We start from the raw sequence: 17,984 nt of genomic DNA, 5'->3' as shown, positions 1-17,984 counted from the left end.
TTGAAATCAAAGCACAAAAGGAAGTCAGTTGGCCTGGCAGACACCCATCGGAACCATCCATTCCCAATTTCCTGCTATTTCCCAAATCCTTCTACATTCTTCCTCTTTACACTCTTATAAAATTTACCTTTAAATGTCATTGTCTCTGGCTCAGTAACCACTTGTAGCATTCTGTGATCTCACTCCAGCGACAATACAGAGTTTACATCCTTTTGTTACTGATTAACCAACTAATGTGAATAATCTTTCATAATCTACCTTCTCAAGACCTTTCAGATTTTCACAGACCTCTCTATTAGATCCCCTCTCCTCTTTTTTTCCCCCAGTGAATTTACAACCTTGATTATGGTGCAACTTAGTCCCGCAAAACATTGTTAGACCAATTTTTCAGTTCAGCCGTTACAACTTGCCCTTGTACATTGCATTTCACAATGCATGAATGCCTCAAAAGTGCTTTACATGTACAATAGAGAGCACCAAGCAAGGGGAATAAAGGATGTTGACCAAAAGCAGAGGAAGATTTTAGCTTCCTTAACATTGTCTGATATTTCTCATTTGATGTTTCTACAGTTCACGTGTCTAATCCAGACAACCCACGAGAGATGTGGCCAGGAGCCCTGGTTCAGCACAGCAAGGAAACCATTTTCATAATCAGTGGGAGGGGGAGTTCCTTTCAATTGAGCTGGGGGCTCAGAGCTCCTCTCTACTTATATAATAACGTCAGGGATGAATGAACAGCCTGGTTGCAATTTGCTCCAATAACACCACAGTCTCGGACTTTAACCTAGAAGCAGCAGAAACACTGTGACGGGGGACATGCAGAAGGATTACTTTGGATTGTCTCTGAATTCAGATCTTTAGATTGTGGAGAAATGGCTGTGCTAGGCTTATTATATTTAATTGTGTAGAAAAACAACCAGCTAATTTCAAAAACGGCAAATAATTTGTAGAATTCCTGAGCTTAGAACTGGGGAATTAATGACTGTAATAGCTTTGGGCTGTGTCTATACTGCACCTTGCACACTCACTCGCCAAGTACTATATAAATTAGGCCAACCTATGAATGGAATGCGTTGGAGCCTCACTGCTGTGATTGGGGCATGTGGGAAAACTGTTCCTTAAGGTTACGAAGGAGCTGCTTGTGTGGCTGACTCTTTAATAGTTAATAAACTAGCAACTGAGTTTTGCTGGCAGCAGTACAAACCGAGGGCAATATCGCTGTCGCCACCGCTGTTTATCTGGCAGACAAAAGAAAGAAATAGGAGACAGGCTCGTTCTAAAATAAGAGGTATGTTGGCACATGAGTCAAGAAAGTCTCACTAAAGGGTGACACGTTAAGATCACAAAACACATCACTGGCGGGAAGTCTAAATGAGAACTTTGCTTTTTAGTAAAACAAGCCACAGGGATTTTTACTTTCCATTACACCAGTTGCACATCAATGAGTTGTTGGTACTTTTGAAGGGCAACTAATGATGATGGAAATGCTCTCTCTCTCTCTATAAAATGGAAGATTCCACATCTAATTAGCCTGTGGTTCTGGCTATCAGATAATTAGCACCGAGACAATTAACATTTGGACTGTCAGTGCTCATAGACACCACAATGATACTTTAACCTTGTCCCTCCATTGTACTTTTACCTTTCATACCCTGAAGGCTTGCTCACTTCCCCTTAATTAGCAGTCACTGACCCCTGTGCTAACTCACTCTCGCTTTGGTCCAGCTCTGAAAGCACTTCATTATCGCGCACAAATATTCTCTCCACTTCCTAATCGAGCTACCGCCTCACAGTCGTCTTTCACCAAAGCCTTTCCGAATCCACTCTATTGCTGAACTACTGTAGATGAGCGTTAGAATTACTGGTAACGTGTGTTATTTTTAATGGTAGCGAGGAAAATGAGCTACTTGCAGAAGCAGGCGTATGACACTGAAACTATATTATCTGACTTCACCGGAACGTGAATTATGCTGAACCTGAGCACGAGAATCATACTAAGTAGATTAATGAATAATTTTCCCACTGAAATGATGAGACAAGACTGTTTCATGGCATCTTACGGTGACGGCATTAGTGCGAATGTTAACCTGTAATTACATTTCCCACTGGGTTAGATATTAACATAATTAAACCTTTCACTCAACGTCTCTCAAACCTGCCATGGCCGAGCCGGTCAATCACAACCCAGGGCTGAAGGCTTCTTAAACAATGTGCGAGACATGAGGTCTTGCTTCTTTGAGTATTATTGCTCCCATTTCTGGCCGCTCAGTGCGACAGAATGCTTGATTGCAGTTATTATTTGCACTCGGGCGGCAATTCATAAAATTTTAGGCAATTTTGTAAACCAACACAGATGGAAAGTGAAATCTAATCACATTTTTACAGCAAGGCTTCGGGCTATAAGTGCTCAGTTTTGCTCACAACCTCATTCTTTAATCCTGTTGCAAATCTGCTCCCAATTAACAAATCACTGCTATTTTAAAAGCCCCATTCACCTCCCCCCACCAATCACTATCTCAACATTAAACCCATCCCCTCCATCGCTATTTCGGTATTAAAGTCCGCCCGGCCCCTCCATTGCTATTTCAGTATTAAGCCCATCTACCATTTCCTGTATTGTGAAATCTAAGAAAACAAAATGTCACCAGTACTATACCACAAATATTTTCACAGTGGGGGGGGGGGGGGGGGGGGGAGATAACAAGCTTAAGAAGATTTATCTAGCGTCTTTTATCAAAGAGGAGAGTACTGCAGGAAGATGTGTGTCCATCCTCAATATCTTTGCCTCTCAAAGTCTAAACCATTTAACTATTCCACCTAATCACTGGTTATTCGCCTCCCGATCTCTCAGCTCTTGTGTTCGCTTGTGAATACATCAGACCAGCTCAATGCACTAAGGGGCACTTCATTCCACCAGTCAACAACAAGGAGCAAGACCCACTCTCCAGCAGATTTCTAGAAATACTCGCACCGGGAAAATAATAATAATCCTTACACTTGATATAATAATAATTATACTTGCACTTGAATATTAACCCTTGCGTCTTTGAGATGTCTCAAAGCCCTTCACGGAATATACTGCATTAATAATAATAAATAATAACTGTAAAATGAATTGACTGTACATTTTGTTGACAAAACCTGGCAGCCCATTGTCCCACAAACAATCACGGATTGGGTGAGCAAATTATTCTTTTTGAAAAAAGTTTCTTTTAAGACGTTATTACCTCTGGAAACTGATCTGCCAATTGACTAACAACAGGGTTCCCATTTGCTGCTAGGTAAACAGAGGTGTGTGGAGTAAGGAAACTTGCCTAACATTTCGCCCTGCCCGGGAATCAAACCCAGGTCCTCTCGCTTGCGAGACGAGCGCTCTAAGCACTGAGCTACAGGACTCCGATGTTGAAGTAACTCACTTCAGGTTGGCTACGAATGGCGAATGACACAGGGAGAGCCGCAGGGCAAGTGCCACAGATAAAACGCCTGGTGCTTGATGTATAGGCTACTGCACAAGGTTAAACAGGACCATTTATTTCCATACCGCATCAACCATAACCAAATCGCCCTTCTTTCTATAGGGTCATATAGATAACAAAATGGGAGAGTGAGCTAAAGCTTTACACAGCAACATCAGCAGCAGTATTGCTGTAAACCGCAGCAAGCAGATAAGTAATGCCTCATTTATCCCAGGTAACTTCCCCATCATTAAACCGTTCTAAGTGTACCCTGCAGACACAGCAACAGTGATACTGTTCAGAATAACATTGTGACCCATCATTCACAAGCGGAGCCCTGAACACCAGCTATCTCTCTACAAATTGCAACATGTCAGCAGGATTTTGCACAGGGCAGTTTGTGACACAATTGCTTACTGTTATGAAAGGAGGGCCTCCAATCCCAAAGTGTTCACAGTCCAATTAGTTAACCCACGTTCAACAAAACAACTAGCAAATGAATTCATGTTTCCAAAAAAACCCCTAAGTGTTCCAGTGTCTCAGTTCTATTATGCTGAGAAGTTAGAAATAATGAATAACAATAACGTGCTGAGTAATAGGAGTTTTGTCTGAGACGAAATATACTTTGGATTATACACTCATGTTCTGCCCTGTTTTGAAGCTCTCGGGGTATTACTGAGGGCTATAACTGGAACAATCACCATAATCACCATTAAATGTCTTTGATGGTAACACCAGCAGTGCAGCTCACTGGTAAAGGTATTGATCATATCTCTTTGCTAAGATTATCTCATCACCAAGATTCACGGACATTTTTCTATGTTTCACATGCTCACTCAATCTGTTTTGAGAGATGATAACAACGTCTAATATGTATCTCATTCAGAGATGAATGCTGCACGCTCTCACCAACACCTGACAACCCAAAGAACGAGCCACGCCAGACATTACAAAGGTCCGTAGTCACATGAAGCCTGTCACTGGGAAGGCAGTGCGGGCGAGATGGTGTTTGCTTTGATGTGCAATCGTTGCCCCTCATCACATAACTGTACGGTCTTCAGTGAAAAAAACCTAAAGATCTGGCGATAAAAAAAATCTCGTGCTGTATAGTCGTTAGGCAATCAGGGAAGGTCCAAACTCATGACTGAGACGACAGATAGCTTAGAAGTAAATGCTAATTAAGCCCAATGTAAATATTGAAACCACTCAGCACAAGCTTCTCCCAATTGTCGGCAAATTGACAGGAAATAATCTGATAGTGGGAGAATCCCACGGTAGCCCAAGACCATGCGCTGCTTCAGAAACTCGTCGATTACCCATTTTGTTCAACAAACATTGACCCAAACTACTACGATTCAAGACCAGGCCTAGACGGTCCCCGATGCAGTCGGTCGCTCACCTTAGCCTTTCCCGTGCTTTGCAAGATGTGCACCAACGCGCAGGCCATCTCCTCCTTGTTTTTCACGCTCAGCACGGGCTCCAGGATGGAGCACAGCAGCATGTAGTTGTTGGTGACGTATTCGGCAAACTCCTTGTACAGCTCCATGGGCAGGATGTTCATGCTCTGGTAGCGGGATTTGATCCTGATCATTGGAGCGGGAGCCTTGCCCTTGCTGGCGTTGGGCATGCTGACAGGATACCACTTCTCCAGGAACTGCCGGCCAGTCACTGTGGCTATGGGGATGTTGACCAGCCCCACGTAGTTGTTCTTATCTTTCTTCTTCTTTTTATCGGTCTCTTTGTACAAGTGCACGGTGATGTTTTTGACGGCGGGCAGGTTATTGAACTCAAAGTGCTCCCCCCAGAAGACGTTGTCCGTTTTCAGCTTGCAGGTAGTCCGTGCGTACAGAGTGTCATCCAGACACAGTTCACAGAAGTACTTTTTCTTGGCTGGAACATCCTTGGCTTCGATAATCCACAGTTTGAGCACATTTTCCACTCGCCTGCTGTTATCCTACAAAGTTAAGGGAAAATGACAAACAAAGGTTAGAGAAGTTACAAGATTGATTTTACACAGACTTGTGATTTGTTGCTTCAGGTTCAAATCAATTGATTTCTTCAAGATATATTTCCAGAAGCAGCAAACCAAACACCACAAAACATCCTAAGTTTAAACAAAATGTGTCCAGTGTCATCTATCAACACCTCCAATACATTCAAAGGTTTCAAAATAGCTCTTAAAAATGAAGCTGGTTATGGGAAGCGAAGGAGCCATTTCGCTCATTCAGTCCATTTATTCGATCTTATGATCCATTTCCATATCTCGTATTTCCCACTGCCGTTTTTTAGACATCCTAATTGATTCTGCCTTTAAGGCCTGTGGGCAATGTTTACAGTTTGCAGGGCAGGGCATACATTGAGGGTAAATTGATTTGAATGGAGAGTTGGCAATGGGCATAGAGACATTGATGAAGTCTGGGTACATGTTTACAGCCCAACCCCCACCACAGCACGGGCTGTGAGGAGAGAAGAGCTCCTGAGAGAGGAATGAAACAAGCCCTGAAGGTAGGTGCACTGATCCAATTACTTTTATACATTTTAACATGATTGCACTTAGATTGAGCTTTTTCAATGCGCTGTTTTGCCTTAGGAAATTATTCAAACACACTGCTTTGGTAGCAGGACCTGCAACTGAATGTGTTGGTAAATGAGAGGAACGATCACCGAGGTTCTTTGCTTCTGGATTTTTAACCAACCCTGGCACAGCGACGAGATGCTATGACGAGAGATGGCCATCACATCACGTTCATGCCTCCAGGCATCTTACACTGAGTCTGTGAATTGTTGACTAAATGCTTTGACATCTAATGTTAATTGGCTGCAACAAAGGCAGAAGGATGGGGTGGATCATGTGTAGCAATTACCGTTTCTGCTATTGCTGCGGCTGCTCAAAGTAATCTAGGTACACGTTCAAAACCTCACGTAAATAGCGTGAGTGTGTCCTGCTGACTATTTCGGATAGGGTGGATAAAGAGAGCTTAGAGGCAGCAGTCTACAGAGCTCTGGAGAGACAGGGAGTGAAATAGCCTGCTACGCTTGCCCAGCCCAAAGTACTTTTCATTCAGTATTAGTGTAAGACCAATAAAAGGAAGAGCAGGAGAGTGGGAGTAAATGGATGGCATTCAGAGAACCAGCAAGGATGCAACAGAAATGGGCAACTTCTGTGCTGTAAATTCTTTGACAGCCCAGCGCTAGCTGTAAAGGGCACCTGACCCCGATAGCGGATGCATTACCTTATTTGGCTGCACAGCACGTCGTAGATTCTCCATCCACTTGTCTCTTTCTGCCGCTGAACGGCACGAAAAGCACTTACTCCCGGATGAAGTGGTCACCTGCATTGAGGATAATTTCACATTATTATTTCAACAAATGGTCCCTCACATGCGATCAGGCTTCTGGGTGAGTGGTCAGCTCGGTTGCTATAGGGACGAGCAATTTAGCAATACCTTCATCCAATGTGATGAGAATCTCCCACCCTCTCCCGTAGCCCCAGTAGACCAGAATATTAGTCAGTGCATAGCCAAGGGTCTTTTTATTTCCACCGCATCTTGTGTTAGTTCATAATGATGACGAGAGTAGGAATGAGATTTTAGGAGATATAGTCAGAGGATGCTATTTTATTGAGAAAAAAAATCCTTCAATATCTGTTATCCTGTAATCAAACGTCAAGCTGATTAATGGGCCAGGCTTCATTTTAGATTAAAAAACATGGAATTCATATTTCTCTGAACTCCAGTTCATTTGGAATAACGCTGAAAGCCACATACGGAAAGCTCGCTCGAGCGAGGGAGGGAGGGAGGGGTGGTGTGGAGCCAGGGAGGGGCTTCGTCTCCGCTGTGTAACATCACTCGCAAGCAAAACACATTGACCTAAATTGTTGCAATAGCACCGAGCTGCTGCCTTACTCTGTATGCATCACACAATTTTAACCGCATATATACATGCATGTTGTGCTGAGCAGGATCTTATTGTGTGTGGGCCATCCTCCCATCGGTGGCCAAGCGCTCAGCCACTACGCCAGCTCTCAAAATCTCTTTCCACAAATCTCTCCATCTTGTGTTCTCTTTCCTGCCTTCAAATCACTCCTAAAAGCTGCCTTTCTCTCTTCAGTGTGCCTACAATTTTCCAGATTTTTTTGTTTTTAAGTAACATCTTCCAAATTAAGAATTTTCCAAATGTTCTGCAATCAGAATTTAAAAAAAACAGTGGTCTTACTGCTCCGACCAGTTCATAATTTTAAGACTGCGGAATGTAACCCTGCCCTACCCTTCCCAAGGAAAGAAAAGCAGAAAACCCCAAGTATGTGCACATTAAGCACAGAATATTTCATGTAGAATTGAGAGTGCTATTCTTGGACCTGACTGCCCAATACACAGGGTAATTCTAAGCAGATGGATCCTGCCTAAAACTAGGGATGTGACACAGGTTCTTTAAATTCTAATCACATCCCCTAGCGACCTTTTCTCGTCTGATCTGCAACCGTTCTCCATTTCTTCTCCTCCAGGCAGCGGCCTTTCACCTCATTAGAAGTTCACACGGCTGCAGGTAGATCAGGGCTGTGGCAGAGCAACATAACAGAGCTCTTTGGACAAATATTCTGGGGTTATATACACAGCAAATATGCTCTTTATGTTTTCTTTTCCAAATCCAAGCAAACACGTATTGAGAAGTGCCACCTGATAAATAGCCTCTCAAGTAATGGATCACAAGCCTTTGTCATTTGTGAACTACTGAATTTAACTTGACACAGATATTTATCAGATCAGCTCTTTGGTTACCACGGATCCTTTATTCACTCCCCGCATCTAAATGTCCTCTCACTGTTTCTCAACTCATTTCCTGAACAATCTCAAAAACCACAAGTGACATGGTGACAAGTCCGATTTAAAAAAAAGGGAAACCACATCAGAAAATTTTCACCCGTTCGACACAGAAACAAAGCGTAAAAAAAAGGAAGGCTTTAGCATAGGGATATACCTGACAATATGTGAATATGTGCTGCAAACATCAGCTTCTGCTTTTAGATCATTCTTTGTTGGGGGGGGGGGGAGCAGAGTTTCCTCTTTAATTAGAGAGCTGAGAGTGGGCAAAACAAGATTTTATTCCTGAGGGATTTCCAATATAGCATCCAATTCTCTGGGCAATAGCTAGCAATGGCCCAGCCGTCGCCTGCAAATATTTCCGACATCCATCAAAAGTAATTAAGGCTCGATGGCTTCAATGGCCTACATGTATAACATCCTGCATATTCAAACACAATTGGACACTTGTGGCAAAGAATAACTCTGCTCCCCCACAAGGAACATTTGGTGCTTATTGCTCAAGGACTCGGCAGTCCTCTCTCTGCCTCGGTTTCTCTCGCCCCTCAGTGTCTCGTGCAGAGCTAGGGTTCCACAGGCAGACAAATTCTTCCAGCACCTCACCCAACTAACCGCGTGTGAAAAAGACAGTGAAAGAGGGGAGGCAAGGGGAGCCATCACATCCCAACCAGATCCTGTTCTCACCCAATGTCCACTTGGATTCCCTTCCAGTGGGTGAGGGGGTCGTCACTGGATAGAGATCAGGTGTGCTCACGTTTTCCCTTCTCCAGATTTAATGGGAAATGCCAAAGCTGTGACTGTGATCAGCTAACACACCAGAATCTTACATTACATCTTTTTGGTCTGTTTGGCTCAGTATTATACCATTTACCCGCTGAAGATAAACATTTGTGAAGTATTATTTTATACAATACAGAATTACATTTGTAAAGCGCCTTTCACGTCGGGAGGATGTCCCAAGACGCTGAACAGTAAGGGATTAGGAGCCGATTTGGAGGGTGGGATTGGGATCAGGGAGGGTGGAAGGCAAAGAGGGTGGCCGAAGGTGTGGTCGAAGAGGAGTGTCTTGAGGCGTGCTTTAAAGGAGGCAAAGGAGGGAGCGAAGCGAAGGAATGTGGGATGGAGTTCCAGAGGGTTGGGGCAGAGAGGCTGAAGGCTCGACCTCTGACAGTGGGGCGGGCATGGCGGGGAACATGGAGCAGGTCGGAGCCTGCTGAGTGGAGAGAGCGGACAGGTTTATAAGGAGTTAGCAGGTCGGAGAGGGTAAGGCGTGGAGGGCCTTGAAGGTGAGGACGAGGATTTTGAACTCGATCCCCTGAGGGATGGGAAGCCAGTGGAGCCGGACGAGGGTGGGGGTGATGGTGTCATGGAGCCTGGTGCGGGAGATGACACGAGCTGCAGAGTTCTGGATGATCTGCAGATTGTGGAGGGAAGAGTTGGGGAGGCCGACAAGCAGGGAGTTGGCATAGTCGAGCCTGGATGTAATGAAGGCATGTACGGGGGTTTCGACGGCCTGAGGGATGAGGCAGTGGCAGAGTCGGCAGTGTTGTGGAGGTGGGGGAAGGCAGAGCAGGTCATGGCACGGATGTGGGGGAGAAAGGCAGTTGAGGGTCAAACAAGATCCCAAGGTTCCTGACTGGCTTAGTAAGGTGGGTTGTGCATCCGTGGATGCTGATGCTGCCAGTGCCTAAGGTGAGGAGGTGCTGATGGGAGTCAGTCAGGAGAGCCTCGGTCTTGCTGATGTTCAACTGTAGAAAGTTAGCTCTCATCCAGAACTTGATGTCTGACAGGCAGTCTGTCAGGACAGCAGTGGTCCTGGAGTCGAGGGTGGAGGCAGAGAGATAGAGAGATTCTCATCACATTATAAAAAAAAACTTGTTAATACAAGAGAAAGCTTCTCAATATGATGTTGCAGCCAATTTCCCTTCTGTTAATGGCTTCCAATAAATAACTGATTTTCTCTCTTACCATTGGAGGAACAGATTCTCCGATGCTGTAGTGCATCAAAATAACTTCATAGAATGTTCAAAAAAACGTATTCTGATCCTTCCCTCCTCACCTTTTGTGCACATCCTCTCACTCTCTGAAGCACTCTTTCCTGTTTTTCTCTAGTTTATTGTTGGTCTGAACTTCCCTCTCTTGTTCCTGCCAAGTTTCATCACATCATATCCACTCACCCTCCTCCCAGCATCCTCACTGTGTTGAAACCAAAATACATTGACCCATTTCCTATTTGTACCCATTTGTTTCCAAGGACCTCCGACACCCTTTCAAATCTCAGCCAGGGACGCCCTCTTAACATGAAAGGCGCTATACAAATGTAGTTTGTCGTTGTTGTATTCTTCATCATAATAATCCTTGCATTTGATATAATAATAATAATCTTTGCATTTGATATAGCGCTTTTCACGTCGGGAGGACATCCTTCACAGAACACACTGCTTCACAGAACACACTGTAAAGTGAATTGACTGTATATTTGTGGGCGAACGCGGCAGCCAATTGCGCACAGCAATGTCCCACAAACAGTCACAGATTGAAAATGACCAATTTATTATTGTTTTTGGTTTTTTGGTTTTTGGAGGGATTATTATTATTCGTGTGGAGTAGGGAAACTTGCCCAAGGTTTCGCCCTCTGCCGAGAATTGAACTCAAGTCTCTCGCTTGCAAAGCGAGTGCTCTAACCACTGAGCTACAGGACTCCACATAGTGCCTTACATGTCAGGAGTAAGTCTCAAAGTGCTTCACAGAGTTTATTATAAAGTGTAGCGACCGTGTCTTTTGTCGGGACAAACACAACAGTTCAAAGACCCAAAGACATGCGGCTTAAACTATGACCTTCCAACTGAGAGGTGAGAATGCTACCAACTGTGGCAGGCAGCCTCACCGGTTTATCAACCTTGGTGACTAATGCAACACAAGCTTTAGCTCTAGCTTCTCACCACATTACAAAAAAAAGACTTGTTAAACACAGACCTTCCAAAAGCCAAATTTATCCACATGTTAATCTCTACTGCAGAGATCTAAGGATATAATCACCCGGAATTACCAGGGGCAATTACTTGAAGACTAATGATGGTTCAAAAAGGAAGATTGGAGCGCAGGCACATGAAACTGTAAGAAAAAAAAGTAACATGGTACTTGTTGAAAAATACTCAGATTACAGTCGGGCTGTACAGGTCATCGCTCCCCTCCGCTTGTTTACTCCACTCTATCCCGCTTGGTTATACACACACAGGCTGACGCCAACCCAGTTGAACAACACCAATTTGCATTTAGATAGCGGCCTTCACAGATGACATTGGTTGCAAAAGCTACAGCCTGAGAGCCACAACCTCCAGTCCTCAGAGAATCTATTGGCCTCTGACGTGTTCAGTTGGGTACAAAAGGTACTTTAACCCCTTGCGCTCACAAGGCTGAATATGGTAAACATCTCTGCACAGCGCCAATAACAACTACAACAACAGGGATTCAGGAGTTAGCAGCAATTAGTGGCTAATCATCCATGGTAATGTACTTTATTCAGTGAGGCTGAATGTCAGTTTAGCTGCTGTAAAATGCGGACTTCACATGCGTGAAGCAGAGGGATGAGAGCTCAGCCATGCAAGAGGACACTCGATGGCACAGCGCAGGTGGGCACTGTTCCAAGACGATTTTAAAGCTACGTTTAAGATCCAGACAAGGAGATGCCTGAATCTCGAGTGACAGAATTCTGGGGCTTTCTTTCACCATCCAAACAATATGAACTGGAGCCGTGAATCTTTCAAACTGGTGAAATGACAGCTACCACTGGAGGGTGGAAGATCACCTCTATTCAACACAACAGGTTCAGTGTAGCCGTATCAGTTTAGCTACATGATAAATCCTGAATGTGTTTGTTCTATGTGCTGCCAAATAAATATACAAAACCCTACCAATACAAAATGACAGTGGAGCCTAACAAAGCAATGTTGGATCTAGAATATTTGTACATGTCAGCAGCTCGGTGCAAGCACAGTACGGAAAGATGTGTCACACATTTCTATCTTGTGTAGATAATGAGATCTGAACTGCTGGTAGCTGGCAGCAACATCTTGAACGTGATTAAGCTGATCTAAGACCTGTTTCTTTTTAAGATGATTTCCAGCATCTGCACTATTTTTTGCAGTTTGGAAGTTGAGCTGGAATTGAAGAATTTGCCATAATTCTGTGCCATTTTATATTTTAAGAAAAAATGGACTTACAGGGCAAAGACCAGGTGAGATAATAATAATAATAACAATAATAAACACAGATATGGAAGGGCGAAGGGTTTTGGTGGTACAAATAGAGCTGGAAGAGATGATAATAATAATTCTTGCATTTGATATAGCGCCTTATCACGTCTTCAAGACATCCCAAAACACTTCACAGAATATACTCTAAAGTGAATTGACTGTATATTCTTTGGGCAGATTTCAAACCCAGACTTTCCTGCAGACAGCTTTGTGTCCAGTGCCTCTCGACTTACCTCAAAACAATAATCCTGCCCCAAGATGCTGCTGTGCACAGGTTTGATCATGACCTGTTCCTCCATGCTGAGATCTAGTGCCTCCACAGCACTACTGGGACTGAGCAAAGACTCGTGAGAACGTGATTCTTTCAACCTCGGCATTAGATGTGATCTGTAAGAAAAACACAGAAAGAGAGGGGGTCAGGAATGCTGAAAAACACAGGCTGGTTTCTGCACAGCAACTTATTAGATGAGACGAAATGTAACGGTTAATTCCTTATTGTACGATCCAGTTTACAAACCTCCAATCCAGTTTTACTCCTGTCCCGTAGCTTTGTTGAGGTACTGATCCCTATTGTGGTTTGAGTTAGTTAATCTCAGCCAAATTGCCACAAGTCGGAATCAGGCCATTTTTTCCATCAAGTATGCGCTGGTGTTTTTCTCCACATGAGTCACTGAGTGTAAAACCCACTCTCCTGCTTGTTCCAAGCAAACAACAACAACAACTTGCATTTATATAGTGTCCCTCATGCAGGATAGTGACCCAGAACACTTTGATGCTCCTCTTTTTCAAGCAAAACACGATGAGCCGTGCGTCATTTCCAGCTCTCTGTGTGAACTGCGATCCACACAGGCAAGGAACACGCAGCCTTCTAGCCTTGTGTCATTACTCAGGCGCAGCGAGCTCTACAGACATGGCCTCACTGCCAAAACCATGTGACCTTGATCACGAGCATTACTGTCAAACCAAATCCCAGAGACCTTGTGGCACTTGTGAAACGATTTGACTGAGAAATGAAGACAGCTCATCTCTCGGTTCGTAATTGCATTAGTCCTGCACTGTGGCTCTCAAATCTGGAGCAATTTTAATAATAATAATCCTTACATTTGATATAGGGCCTTATCATGTCTTCGAGATGTCTCAAAGCGCTTCACAGAATAGTAATAATAATAATCCTTGCATTTGATATAGCGCTTTTCACGTCGGGAGGATGTCCCAAAGCGCTTCACAGAACACACTGTAAAGTGAATTGACTGTATATTTTGTGGGCAAAACACGGCAGCCAATTGCCCACAAACAGTCATGGATTTAGTGACCAATTTATTATTATTGTTTGTAGCGAGGAGAACACTTGCTGACTGTGGCAGCGCTGGTTAAACAGCTGCAATACTTGCCCACTTTCATTACGCTTTTCTCACCCAAACATTAATTTGATTAGTGAGGTCGTCTTGTTGAGCAAGATTAATGCTGTTAATGGGCAATGATCATCCGCTACAATTGAAGGGTAGCATTTTTCCACCCACAAAAAAAACCTCAAATGAATTAAGAGTTTCAGTCAACGGGAGTGGGCAGCCAGTGGGTTTTAATGCCTTATAATTGGCAGTAACTGGTACAAGAGTGGTACCAATCACACTCTTGTACAACATAGTGCCAAGCATGAAAATAACAGCAATAATCGTACTGTAGAGTCCCACGTCTCTACAAGATTAATCCTGATATAACTCTTCACAGGGAGCAATAAACAGAAGGAAAGAAGGAGACTTTTAAGGATCTTGACCAAAGACTTGGCCAAAGAGAGAGGGTTTTGAAGGTAAGGTGAGGAGTTGATGGATTTGGGTGAAAGAGCAGGGTCATAGAGGCTAAAGGCTTGGCCACTGATGGTGGGGTGGAGGGAGTGAGGATTGAGCAGTAGAAATGATATAGAAGAGCAAAGGGTTTTGGTGGTAAGAATAGAGCTGGTGGGATTATTGAAGGATTATTACCTAATAATTATTACCCTCGGAAAAACGATCTGCCAATCGACTAACAACCGGGTTTCTACTAATTGCTGGGTAAACAGAGGCGTGCGCAGTAAGGAAACTTGCCTAAGGTTTCACCCAGCCTGGGAATCGAACCTGGATCCTCTCATTTGCGAGGCAAATGCGCTGACCACTAAACCACAGGGCTCGACAAAGGGACTGAAAAATCAATGTACTGGGGGTAGTGGAAGCCAGTGGGGTGATATAAAAAAAAAGTTTTTTTTAAAAAAAAAAGTGTTTAAAAAAAGAGAAAATCTGTTATGTGTCACGCTTCAAATAGAAGAATAGCTGATTTGCTCTTTCTGCACCAGACCTGTCATCGTCTCTGCAACTACCTCATTTACATCCAATCTGACCTTTTTGAAAAACGAAATCCCAGTCATTTTTCAAAAATAATAATGCCATCAAAAAGGTTACTGCCTAAGTGAGGCTGCTACTTTGTCAGCTCGGCTCAGTTTGTTAGCACTCTTCCTTCTGGGTCAGAGGTTGCGGTTCAAGTTTCACGTTGGCTTATAGCACAGACTCAATGCTCAACAACAAATTGCATTTAGCAATGGAAGGTAGCAATCAAATTGATTCTCTGTGGCGTCTCGGTAGCAAGGTGTGTCTACAGTCCTCTGAGCCTGGCTAATCAGCAGGAGGAACAGAGCAACATTGGGCAGGGATTCTTCCAACTTGCCTCCCAATAACCCTGCAAGCCACAGGACGCTTGCTGGTGATTAATGGGGTGGTTTTAGCTCATAACCCACCACACACACTCTGAGGTTCCCAAATCTGGGCACTTGATAACCTGCACATAAACTGTCTGGGATTAGGCAAACAGGATGTGTTCCTCTGGGGAAAGGGTGCACACTCCTTGTTGGACAAACGGAAACCATATTTATATGGAACTCTCAGTAGTTTGGTTTGGAGACCGCTTAAAAAATAATAATAATGTGGTTACTCAATCCACGACTGTTTGTGGGAGACTGCAAGGTGCAATTGGCTGCTGAGTTTCGCCCAGAAAATATACAGTCAATTCACTTTACAGTATATTCTGTGAAGCGCTTTGAGACATCTCAAAGACGTGATAAGGCGCTGCATTAAATGCAAGGATTATTATTATTATTAAGTACGATAGCGGTTTCCACCATTGTAAGATACCTGGCTGATCAAGACAAATGCACATTTTCAATTTGTCTCTGTTGGTTAAAGTTCAATCCTGTGTAGAAGGTTACCAGACACAAAATGCACCAGATAAAGAAAACGCACAAGGAAATGGGGAAAGGGCTTTACCGCTGCTTCCTCCACACACAGAGGGGTAGAAATGCACAGGACAAAGCTGAAAAAGGTTTCTCGTTGACAGAAAATCAACTCTGAACTTCTATCCTGAAGTCATTATTCTAAATCAGAAAACAATCACTTTAACAAGCAGGTTTTGCAACCCATGGTTAGAAATTGAAAGATCCTATTTGTACACAATGACAAATTTCATCAACTCCCAGTAACACTCCCAATATTGATTTATAAGGTGTACACCCAACAACAGCAGGGTGTGCGCAAGTGATCTTGAGGACACACACAACACACTCGAAGAGCAAATGTTTAAAATAAGAATAATAATAAAAAATATTAATAATCCTTATCACGTTGTTGAGACGTCTCAAAACAATTCACATTTTGTGGGCATTTTGCCCTCACTTTAAAGTGAGTTGACTGAGCATTTTGTGGACAAAACACGGCAGCCAATTGCGCACAGCAGCGTCCCGCAAACAGTCATGGATTGAGTGACCAAATTTTTTTAAAAAGGGATTATTACCACCAGAAAGCAATCCGCGTGTGGATTAAGGAAAGTTGCCCAGAAATCAAACCAGGGTCCTCTCGCTTGCGAGGTGAGCGCACTAACCACTACGCCAAGGGACTAGTTTTAAAATTACTGCGATACTGTCCTGAAAGCAAAAGTGGTTGGTTGTACTGTACTCACATAAACAGCAGCACCAGGCGAGAGCTTCTGTCTGGAGGCTAAACGATAATCTCCAAAAGCACAACTCTGCCTGTGAGAGCTCATGGCTTCCAATCAGGAATGATAAGCGTGGAGCAGCCAAGAAGGAAAACTAACAGGTCTCTCTGCTCCAGCTCCCATACATGGACAGCGAAGAACGCAGGAGAAGAAGGAAAGCATTCAGCTGACAACCCAGTGCACCCGGTTCTAATTGGCTGCTCCGCAGACTTGCAGGCGGTGCTAGTCTGTGCAAACACTAGCATTTGCTCAGTTACCAGAATGTGTTGCTTTTGCCTGTCCTGAATCTTTCCTGTTTTTTTGCCTGGAAAGGAAACCGGACCAGTTCGAAATCCCTGAAGAATAAAGAAAACGCTCGAAAAATAAATAATTTGTGACAGATCTAATCGCCTTTCCCTGGAATGCGATCTGATTTACAGTCTAACCCTTTAATGTATAACACAAACATAGGGGAGGCGACATCAAACACACCATGCTCACCACAGGCATGTTGTATTAGTGATATACCATCACACTCGGAGGTTACAGCCGATAATCCGAGGCTGTGCCTGAGACGCCCTGAATTCATACTGCAATGTTTGCAAGTTTTAAACTTGATTTTTTTATGAGAGATTAATATCAGTGGTTTCAATTTCACAATCTCCAGCTTCACGTTATTCCACTGGATACGCAAGTGGAGGAGGCACACGCAGAAAGTATTAATATTAAAATAACAACAACCCAGTTGTTAGTCAATTGGCAGATCGCTTAAAAAAAATCTATAAATAATAATTTAGTCAATCAATCCACGACTGTGTGTGAGATACTGCCGTGCGCAATTGGCTGCCTGCCGCATTTCGCCCACAAAATATAGTCAATTCACTTTACAGTGTATTCTGTGAAACGTATCGAAGACATGATAAGGCACTATATCAAATGCAAGGATTATTATTATTATTATTATAACAACAACAATAACTAGCATTTATATAGCGCCTCTCATGCAGGGCAGTGTTCCACAGGGCTTCTCCAAATACAAGCTCCACTTGTGAGGATCTTGAATTTAATTCACTGGGCGATACATCAAAACACAAGTAACTCTCCGAACCCGTACGCAACCCAGGCGTCAGGTTCGACCCACAATTATCCTTCTTCCCCCACATCCGGTCCCTAACCAGCGCTGTTTTCTTCCACCTCCGACGCATCACCCGTCTCCGCCAATACCTCTCCCCAAAAAGTCTCTGAAACCCTGGTCTATGCCTTTGTCACCTCTCGGCTGGACTGCTCTAACGCCCTCCTCGCCGGTCTCCCATCCACTACCATCCAAATCATTCAAAACTCTGCCGCCCGCATTCTCACCCGCACGAAACTCCGCTCCGCGATTACCCCAGTCCTGGCCAGACTGCACTGACTACCTATCCCAGAGAGGATCGACTTCAAGATCCTCACCCTTGTATTCA

At 43.8% G+C, this 17,984-nt stretch overlaps 1 protein-coding gene across 4 annotated transcripts in view; it reads right to left on the bottom strand.

The window, feature by feature from the left end:
• Nucleotides 1-17,984, bottom strand: part of LOC103184610 (disabled homolog 2-interacting protein) — an 81,115-nt gene that overhangs the window by 17,970 nt on the left and 45,161 nt on the right. For 3 of the 4 annotated variants that reach the window (XM_042337263.1, XM_007902724.2, XM_007902726.2), the window contains exons 2-4: nt 12,765-12,918; nt 6,689-6,787; nt 4,855-5,409 (exon numbers count right to left, since the gene is read on the bottom strand). In XM_042337263.1, coding sequence (XP_042193197.1) covers nt 4,855-5,409; nt 6,689-6,787; nt 12,765-12,908 — 798 coding nt within the window. In that variant the 5' untranslated portion in view covers nt 12,909-12,918. Of the gene's footprint in view, nt 1-4,854; nt 5,410-6,688; nt 6,788-12,764; nt 12,919-16,509; nt 16,692-17,984 lie in introns of those variants that run through there. The other variant, XM_007902725.2, reaches the window with a different exon arrangement.

The sequence above is a fragment of the Callorhinchus milii genome, unplaced genomic scaffold (genome assembly GCF_018977255.1).
Source record: "Callorhinchus milii isolate IMCB2004 unplaced genomic scaffold, IMCB_Cmil_1.0 Scaffold8, whole genome shotgun sequence".
NCBI lineage: Eukaryota > Metazoa > Chordata > Chondrichthyes > Chimaeriformes > Callorhinchidae > Callorhinchus > Callorhinchus milii.
Note: the sequence above shows the minus strand (reverse complement) of the source record. Positions and strands in the feature narration are given on the sequence as shown.